Here is a 10,000-nt window from a genome sequence, read left to right as displayed (position 1 = left end):
GCTGACTGGTTGACTGACTGACTGACTGACTGACTGACTGACTGACTGACTGACTGGCTGACTGACTGACTGACTGACTGGCTGACTGACAGACCGACCCTGACTCTGACCAGTAGGAAAGCTCTTACTGTTTGCTCTGAAGTAGAAAAGTTTCATCCAGCATCTCAGTCCAGCCCTTCTTGTTCTGGAGTCGGAACCTCAGCTGGCTCCACCAATGGTTGAGCTCGGCTGGAGCGGACCGTGCGAGGGGCGGAGCCATGCTCTGTGATCCGTCTGGCGGAGATTATCTGAGAAAAATCATATTACATTGACTCATGTAAGGACTACAGGTGGAATGTAGCTTTTAGCTAAATCTGGTGCGCCCATCTTCTTTGTTTCTTGCAAACATTTAATGTACTGTAGGTGCACATTGTACTATTAAATAAACGTAAACTAAACTAAATTAAAACATTCTTATTACATGATAATAGAGCTTTGAGTTTTTTTTGTTGTCATTATTAAAATAGAATAGGAATAAAACAAACTGAATTTCAATACTGTATAATTATTCCCTTTTGAGGACAATGGCCAAAGTTATTCACAATAACGGCATTGCTAAAACACAGAAATAGAGCGATTTACGTTTAATTCTACTTATATAGTCAATACAAAACGTACCTTTATGGAAGACAGCGGTTAATTCTCAACCCCGGGCGACACTCAAACACATGTTGTGAAGAGGTTGATCTAATGATCTACTGAGCACCAAACACAGGTTGGGTGGCGGAGTAGGTGGTGGTTTGGTGAGAACCTTTATATAGGCAGGAGAAAAATGAGGGAGGAGCATTTTGGAGAGGACAAGATGAGGATGGAGAGAGAGAGAGGAGGACAAGATGAGGATGGAGAGAGGGAGAGAGAGAGAGAGAGAGAGGGGAGGGAGAGAAACTGGCAGGTGGAAGGGGAGTGGCTATATTAGCATTGGCAGGTGGAATTTCATAACATCAGTCTGAATGTGAGTGGGCCGTAGACAGACCAATAGTCTCGCAACAAGTGGCCACTTTGAGCCTTTAAAGGTGAGAAAATCAATATTTTCTCAAATGTGAAACGTTATTTGTGTGGCCTCTCTTGACATAATTACTACCCCCTTACTAAGCCCTAAACTTAGGACGGCCCCTCCTTCCTCATGATGCCCCTAGTGTTGAATCCCCTCACCTGCATGACCAGCATGAAACGCTTGCAACATCATGACTGTCAACACTTGAAGCCCACTAATCCCAGTGAACCATCCAGAGAACTGGTTTGGAAGCTGCAGACTTCTCACTTGTCTGGGCGCCCATTTGCAATCGGAAACCAAAAGGTTAGACGAGGTTTGTGCTCTGCACCGTCAGCGATCACAGCCTGTAAGGTGACGTTCTTAAGATGATGTCCCCGTTGGTCACTCAGTATAGTGTTGGACTTTTAGTGATGCATTCTGGGAAGAGGCCTGCTGCTCACAGTCCTCTGTCCTCTCTGACACAACGACAGTGATTTAACGTGTTTTGTTTTAGTCATGTGTCAACAGCGCAGCTCATAAACATGGTAATTGTCACGTTACGGAGTCTCTAATTGTCAGGTAGGCCACGGATGTTACCTTAGAGCGGAACTTTTCCTCTTCAGACGATGACCAGGCGACCCTACGGGTCATCCCTGTTTTTATGAGACAATGAACGAGGGATGAACACCGCTGAATAGAATAGAAACATCCTGAAGAGGAAGTTATTTGATTGACACATTGAAGAAATATGAGGCGCTCAAGAAAGTAATACTGTACATTTAAAAAGCCTTTAAATATATTTCCTTCTAGAATGCCTCAGATTTCTTCACAACACTGGAGGATCCTCCAACAGAACAGCACTACAACTTTTATTTTTTCTTATCTTTTTTTTCCCGCTCTTTTTTTTTTTTTTCACACCCAAGCAGCACTCTATGCAAAATGATTTTTCAACTTATCTAATTGACATAAATGACAATTCACTTCAACATTACATTACAAACAAGCTGAAATATGCTTTCCAGTTGCCATGCTAGTAGGGTGTTTGGACGATGTGGTCTGGTGTGCCATATATAGGTGATGAGTAACATGGTGGTCAACCGCCGAGCAGTGTCTTATGAGGTCAGTACTGAAAACAGGCCCCAGGAACGGACTGTCATTGGTACTGCTGAGATAATAGCTGTTTTCAAGATGCCAAACCTCACGCTGCACAGTCACATCAACTAGCGGATTGCCATGTGGTCGCATCTTCATAAAGACACAAAAACATCACAACAAGTTCACTTTGAGGTCGGTTTGTGTCTCCTATCATTTTCCTCACCTCAGGTGTCTTATCCTGTTGTGAGACACACTAAAGTCAGCTTCCAGGAAACAAAAGAGCTGAAAGAGTGTTTTATCATCGGTGGTCTCGTTGTGTATAATGTGTTTGGGCTCAGACAGACATGTGCCTGAAGGGTTGTACTGTAAGGATCCCTCAGGTCAGATGGGATCTGATGTGCTGACTGGACGGTCTCCGCGTTCTGCTGACCTCAGCAGATCGCCGATCCGATTGCGCTGAAAAGTGCTGATCGGTGGGACCGAGTGTGAAGTTCATTCCTATAGATGTGAAGGTGATTCTTGGCATTGTTGAGATACTAGAAAGCGCTTCAGAGTCATCTGTAACCTGCAGAGAAGACAAATGTTAAAGGCGTGTACAGTAATTTAAATAAAATTCTTTATTTTACAAATTTGCACAGTTGTGGAATAGTGGTGAACACTCATACAAAAAAACACACTGATTCATGTGTAACCTTACACACACATTTTAAACACACACACTCATACACGCAGCACCTCATTTACAGCACACACACACACACACACACACACACACACACACACACACACACACACACACACACACACACACACACACACACACACACACACACACACACACAATTCTCCTTCCTCTGTACAGATTGTCAAATTAACCGACTCCACATTCACAGCTCAAATCACTCAGTGACCTTTACTCTACTGATCAAATTAAAATAAGTGAAGTGTGAAATATCCACATTGAGGTGGGTGCCGCTGTCCTGGATCTAGTCTTGTGTTTGTACAGGGGTCAGGGGTCGGGGTGAGATGCTTGGTTTGTGCACCAGGTGAGAGGGCGTTTGCAAAGCAGTCAGTCAGACCTCAATAATAATGGACCTAAAGTCCATCGACTTCAGTCTTCCTGTGTCTTTCAGACCTCTGTGAGAAAAACACTTGAAACTAGCCTTAAACTATCAAAACTACCTCCAAACTTAAATTATTATTATTTTTAAATCATGGTTCTAGATTCTATTTAATTCTATTCTGCAAAGAAGAGTCGAAAGGTTTTAGAATCCATGGAGGACTTCCTTCTGTCAGGATATATAATTGCACCCCCTCATTTCTCAAGTCAATGGTTTAACCCTTCTAGAAGTCACCGAGCATGCAATACTGTACTGACCAATGTGACTAGTGCTTTTGAGTCAGGTGCCATTAGGTCGATTTGAGTACAAAGGAGGTGATAATGCAACTCAACAAATAATCCAACAATGTCTATGATATCAACAGTAAAATCAGTCTTTGATTGTCTCTGAAACGTTTGTGAAGCTCTTGTAAAAAAACAAAACATTTTCACTGTTTTGTTCTGTCAATGAGGGAGGAGGAGCCAAGAGAGAGGTGAGAGAGAGATACAGCAGGGAGACGCTGAGGGAGTGAGAGCAGGAGAGGAGGAGAGAGGAGGAGAACAGCAGACGACGAGAGAGGAGGAGAAAGGAGGAGAGGACGAGAGAGGTAGGGGAGGTACACTGGAAAAGAGAGAAGGAGGCAAACTACAGCAAACAAGTGAGATCAAACTAGTTCCTGGAGACTTCGTTCATCAGATCCTCCTCCTCCTCCTCCTCCTCTTCCTCCTCCTCCTGCCGCTCCCTTGACCACCTCTCTGCTGCGTTCTTTTATTCCCCTCAAGTGATCAGAGTTGCTCGGACAACAAAGACACTATTACCACCAAGTCCAGCTCTACAGTCTCTGATGAAACTCTGGTCATCGCTGTCCACTGTCATCGTCGAGGTCGCTGTTCTTCCCTCGTCAACGTGCTGTTGTCCTGCACCGCGTGGCCGCGGGCGGCTCTGTAGAGATGACCGGCGGTGTGGCGGCAGACTGGAGCGGGGGCCCTCACACCTCCACCTGGCCCTGGGTGAGGGGCCCCTCACACCTCCACCTGGCCCTGGGTGAGGGCCCCCTCACACCTCCACCTGGCCCTGGGTGAGGGGCCCCTCACACCTCCACCTGGCCCTGGGTGAGGGCCCCCTCACACCTCCACCTGGCCCTGGGCGAGGTGTGTCCTCAGCTGCTGCACGGCGCTGGTGATCTTCCTCTGGTGTCCCAGCAGGTTGACCCCCAGGCCCTGCACGTCCCTGGGGGAGAGAGGCAGAGAAGGTCAAAGTTCAACTCTCTCTAGGCGTAAAGCTGCAAAGGTGAGGTCAGTGAAAAAAGGAGGGCTAGAAAGGCGCTCACTCCATGGTGAGTCGGCTGACTCTGTCCAGCGTGTCCAGGTGCGCCCGCTCAAACTCCTCCTTGTATCTGTCCATCCTCAACGCCGTTAGCCAATCACTGACCGTCGCCACCGACGACAGATCCGTGGGGGTGGGGCTTAGTAGCGGCTGGGAGGAGCTTCTACTGGGAGAGAGGATCGAAAACCTCAGAACGGTAACGGTACATACAGCGAAAGCAGCGTGTGAGCAGTGGCTGATGGGAGTTGTAGTCGTACCGGGAGGGCTCTGCCTTGAGGGAGGCGGGGTGTCGTATGAGCTTGTCCAGGGAGGAGAGGAGGGTGTCGAAGGCGGGCCGGTCGGCCCGGTCCACCTGCCAGCACTGCAGCATCAGAGAGTGAAGCGCTGGGGGGCAGTTCTGGGGGGCAGGGAGGCGGTACTGTTCCACTACCGCCTTCATCACCTGGGGAGAGAGAGAGAGGAGGGAGAGAGGGGAGAGAGAGAGGAGGGAGAGAGGGGAGAGAGAGAGATGGAGGGAGAGAGTGAGATGGAGGGAGAGAGAGATGGAGGGAGAGAGGGGAGAGAGAGAGTTGGAGGGAGAGGGGAGAGAGAGCGATGGAGGGAGAGAGTGGAGAGAGAGATGGAGGGAGACAGTGGAGTGAGAGCGAGAGAGAGAGAGAGAGAGAGAGAGAGAGAGAGAGAGAAAGCGAGGGAGAGAGCGAGACAGAGAGAGACAGAGAGAGAACGTGGGTGGAGGAGGGAAGCCAGGGAGAGAAAGACGGAGGACAAATGTAAGTCTGTGTTTTGACCGGAGGGGTCAGCAGAGACCATGCAGAGAGACCGCTCTGTCCAGCCATCGCTGCGCATCGTCCTCGTCCGTTAAACACGCCCGCCTTTGCTCCCGCCCACTCACTTCCTGGTTGCTCATGTCCCAGTACGGCCGCTCTCCGTATGACATCACTTCCCACATCAGCACGCCGAAGCTCCAGACGTCGCTGGATGAGCTGAACTTGCGATGCTGGAAGGCCTCTGGGGCGGTCCAGCGCACGGGGATCTTACTGCCCTGAGGAGGGGGAGGAGCAGGAGGAGGAGGAGGAGGAGGAGGAGAAGGAGGGGGAGGGGGAGGAGGAGGGGGAGGAGGAAGAGGAGGAGAGGGAGAGATGGATAGAGGACAAGAGAGCGCTGAAGAGGTTTATCAGCAGCTTGGAGAACTACGTTTCTTTGGATACAAGCAAATGGAAGAGAAACCTCCGGAACTTCTACAATGCTCACATCAAATAAGCACGTTCCTTTATTAAATAGTAAACGGACTGCACTTATATAGCGCTTTTATCCACAGAGCTTTACAATGGCCTCTCATTCACACATTCACACACACATTCACACACTAATGGCGGCAGCTGCCATGCAAGATGCCAGCCTGCTCACTGGCAGCAATTTGGGGTTCACTGTCTTGCCCAAGGACGTGTGGACAGCAGGAGCTGGGGGTCGAACCGCCGACCCTACGATCATTGGACGACCCGCTCTACCTCCTGAGCCACAGTCAGTAGTGTGCAGCGCTGAAAGAAGTGCAACACTTTAGTTCTCTAGCATACTCATTCCTCTTGCAGGCACAGGCCTGCTTTCTGTCCCCAGAGTGAAAACAAAACATGGAGAAGCAGCGTTCAGTTTTTATGCTCCACATATCTGGAACAAACTTGCAAACTGCAACTCTCAGTTCTTTTAAATCAAGACTGAAGACTTTTCTTTTTGCCGTTGCTTTTTATTAAATCATATAATTATTCATTCGTACACTGCACTGTAACTTTTATTCCTGTATTTTATTTTTCCTGCATTTTGTTTTAAATGTCCTTTTTTTGCATTTCATTTTATATGCCCTTTTATGTGTGGCACTTTGTCTTGATGCTTTTAATGTCTCATGTGAAGCACTTTGAATTGCCTTGTTGCTGAAATGTGCTCTACAAATAAACTTGCCTTGCCTCTTCTCTACACTTTTTTCGCCATCTATCTCCTCTCACCACACTTTTCACCATCTAAACTTCTTTTCAGCTTTGCATGCTTAATTCTGCTTCTACTAGGGGCGACTGTAGCTCAGTTGGTAGAGTGGGTCGTTCAATGATCGAAGGGTCAGTGGTTTGAATCCCAGCTCCGACTGTCCACATGTCGAAGTGTCCTTGGGCAAGACTCTGAACCCCAAATTGCTCCCAATGAGCAGGTTAGCACCTTGCATGGCAGCTACCGCCATTGGTGTGTGAATGTGTGTGTGAATGGGTGAATGAGAGGCCATTGTAAAGCGCTTTGAGTGCCGCTAAGGTGGAAAAGCGCTATATAAGTGCAGTCCATTTACCATTTACTTTTTGTATTGATCTCTTTTATGTTCAGATTTTAGAGTGGTGGCAGCAAATATTCACACATTGTTGACTGCTGCCACGGCTACAGTTTTAACAGTTTCTATTACATGTTAAACATTACACGATTCCGCTTATTCCTACGGTGTCATTATCTAAGCTGTGCAGCTCATAGTGTTCAAGCTCTGACCATTTTCTGAGCGCCATGCTGCCCATTGACCTATTCTATTAATACATCCATGCCATTGACACACATGGTGGAATGTTCAGCTCGGTTGCCTTGGTTACGATCAAGCTTCATGGGCAGATCACAGACTAAAACTGTTGCCATGCCTACAGTTTTAGTAGCTCAAACACACAGGCTATTATACACTAAAATGTATGTATATCACATGATTGCGCTGATTCCAACAATGTGATTATCTAATCTCTACGGTTTATAGTTTTCAAGCTGTGAGCATTTGTTGAACACCGTGCAGCACTTTGACACTAATGCTCTCTAGCAGCAGTCGTAATTAAGGCGATATTAGATACACCTGTGAACACACATGAGACTTTTCATGACTAGTTAAGTGGCCTCTAGTGGACAAGTACTTCATTTACTACTTCATTAGCTAAATAGTACATAGCACTTTCGTTTCATTCTACAGTGTGACTCATTATACATTTACTGGTGCGTTAAGCCTTTTAAGCCATTTTCAGTTTAAACTGTTCCCCACCCATTTCCTCTTAGACTATTTAAGCTATTTTCAGCAATTGAAGTTGATTCAACCTATTTTAGTACCATTAAAGCTATTATTATGTCTTCTTTCAGCATGCACACACATTTTCCTTTGTCTAGTTGTAACTAGACTCTTAGTCTCTCTCCAGACTCAAATATCACGTTGAATCTCTGCGCTCCGCATGAATACATAATAGAGTCTGTGCCACTTCTCCACCCAAGCTGGTGTTCTGAGGGCGTATCAACGGGTCAGAACTGAAAGAGTGACAGGTCGTAGCAGCCAATGAGAGACGCTAGCCCAGGTTAGATGGGCGGGGCATATCTATGGGTGGGAATGCCTGATCGCGAAAGTCGTTCCTGATTGGTGGCGCAGGGAAAACATTGAATTGGCAGGATCTGAGCACTAGATTTTGTCATGAAGTGTCCCAGACCCAGATAGAGATCTGCAGCATGCAGTAACGTAGTTAGCGTAGCTTACGTAGCGCATCAGCAAAATAACTCTCATGGGTGTGGCGCTGAGACAACTAGACTCTAAACTTCACTAGCGACCGTGACGTGATGACCAGAGGAACTACATTTCCCAGCACGCACCAGCGAGGCGGTGTAGGTGGGCACGTTGTGGTCCAGCCCCCTCATGAGGCGCGACAGCCCGAAGTCGGACACCTTGCACACCAGGTTGGAGTTGACCAGCACGTTCCTGGCCGCCAGGTCGCGGTGGACGAAGTTCCTCTCGGAGAGGTAGCGCATGCCCGCGCCCACCCCCCTCAGCATGCCCACCAGCTGGAGCACACTGAACTGGTCCTCATTCTCCTGAGAGAGGGAGGGAGAGGGGGGGAGGGAGAGGGGGGGGGGAGGGAGAGGGGGAGAGGGAGGGAGAGGGGGAGAGGAAGAGAAAGAGAGAGAGGGAGGGAGGGAGAGAGAGAGAGAGAGGGAGAGGGGTGAGAGAGAGAAAGAGAGAGAGAGAGACAGAGGGTGAGGGGGAGAGAGAGAGAGAGAGAGAGGGAGGGTGAGGGGGAGAGAGAGAGAGGGTGAGAGGGTGAGAGAGAGAGAGAGAGAGAGAGAGAGAGAGAGAGAGCGAGCATTGGAATCAATCCCTTTAAGGAAACACTTACAGTGCAGAACTGTGTGAGCTCTAGTTTCAGTTGTTTGTTGCACATGTGGCTCAACATGATGTAGTCCTCTATTATGCCACCAGGCTGCTGATGGGATTTGTAGTTCTTTGTAGTCCTAACCCTGAGGAAGGCATCCAGGGGTCCGTTCTCCATGAACTCCGTGATGATCCTCTCCGGGGGGCTGCGGGTGACCACCCCCTCCAGCTTCAGCACGTTGGGGTGGTCGAACTGGCCCAGCACCCCCGCCTCGCTCAGGAACACCCCCTTCTCCCGGTCAGTCACCCCCCAGCGCAGCGTCTTCACCGCCACCAGCACCTCCCTACGACCCAGCGGGCGGTACCTCCCCCGGGACACCTCCCCGAACTGGGCTGGGAGGGTGGGGGGGTTTGAAGGGTTGGGAGGGGGGAGAGTTGGGGGGGGGGGGGGTTTGAAGGGTTGGGAGGGGAGTTTGAAGAGTTGGGAGGGGGGAGAGTTGGGGGGGGGGGGGGTTTGAAGGGTTGGGAGGGGGGTTTGAAGAGTTGGGAGGGGGGAGGGGGGGCGGGTTTGAAGAGTTGGGAGGGGGGGGGCAGGTTTAAAGAGTTGGGGGGGGCGGGTTTGAAGAATTGGGAGGGGGGGCAGGTTTAAAGAGTTGGAAGGGGGGGGGGCGGGTTTGAAGAGTTGGGGGGGGCGCAGGTTTAAAGAGTTGGGAGGGAGGGGGCAGGTTTAAGAGTTATGAAAACGTGTACTTGATTGTATCGTCTTCCAAAAGTGATCTCACTTCTCCCTTACTCCACTATTGTTTCAATGCTCTGTCTTTAAACTTTGACCTTGGGCTGATCTCCGGCCTCCTACCTGCTCCAATCACCTCCTCGATCTTGAGGTGCGCCGGGTCGATCTCGCGGGCAAACTCTTTGACGGCCTCACTGGGGTCCTCGTAGGTGGAGGGGTCCACGTAATACTTCACCCCGCCTGCCGGCAGCAGAACACAGAGTGAGTCCCGTCCGGTTCAGAGGGCGTATCTGTTTTACTGCCCCTGTGTTCGACCGGCCGGCAACCCTGGACCGCGGGGTGGAGGGTAGGGCTGGGTATCGAGTCGAATTTCAAGAATCAATTCGATTCCGATTCACAAGGTTCAGAATCGATTATCACGATTCAATTCGATTCGATTCAATATCGATTCGGTTAGTGTTACTAAAACCTGTTTTCTTAGCTGTAACCTTAATTACATGGCTGCCAAGTTATGCAACACATTAATACTAGGGCTGGGTATCGATACTGATTTACAAAAATGAATGAATCATTGAATAAATTAATGAACTATTCATTCC

General features: G+C 49.0%; 2 protein-coding genes across 2 annotated transcripts in view; both read right to left on the bottom strand.

Annotated features, from left to right (window-relative positions):
• Positions 1-259, bottom strand: part of trpv6 (transient receptor potential cation channel, subfamily V, member 6) — a gene marked incomplete at both ends in the record, with an annotated part of 7,973 nt that extends 7,714 nt beyond the window's left edge. The window contains one exon of the mRNA XM_084445063.1: positions 129-259. Within this exon, the coding sequence (XP_084301189.1) occupies positions 129-259 (131 nt within the window). The remainder of the gene's footprint in view (positions 1-128) is intronic.
• Positions 260-4,331: 4,072 nt separating this feature from the next.
• ephb6 (eph receptor B6) overlaps positions 4,332-10,000 on the bottom strand; it is a gene marked incomplete at both ends in the record, with an annotated part of 26,370 nt that continues 20,701 nt past the window's right edge. The window contains 7 exon segments of the mRNA XM_084444603.1: positions 4,332-4,437; positions 4,538-4,696; positions 4,791-4,975; positions 5,426-5,575; positions 8,173-8,391; positions 8,814-9,061; positions 9,525-9,641. Of these exon segments, the coding sequence (XP_084300729.1) occupies positions 4,332-4,437; positions 4,538-4,696; positions 4,791-4,975; positions 5,426-5,575; positions 8,173-8,391; positions 8,814-9,061; positions 9,525-9,641 (1,184 nt within the window).

This window comes from Borostomias antarcticus, assembly GCF_949987555.1.
Source record: "Borostomias antarcticus genome assembly, chromosome: 10".
NCBI classification, from domain to species: Eukaryota; Metazoa; Chordata; class Actinopteri; order Stomiiformes; family Stomiidae; genus Borostomias; species Borostomias antarcticus.
Note: the sequence above shows the minus strand (reverse complement) of the source record. Positions and strands in the feature narration are given on the sequence as shown.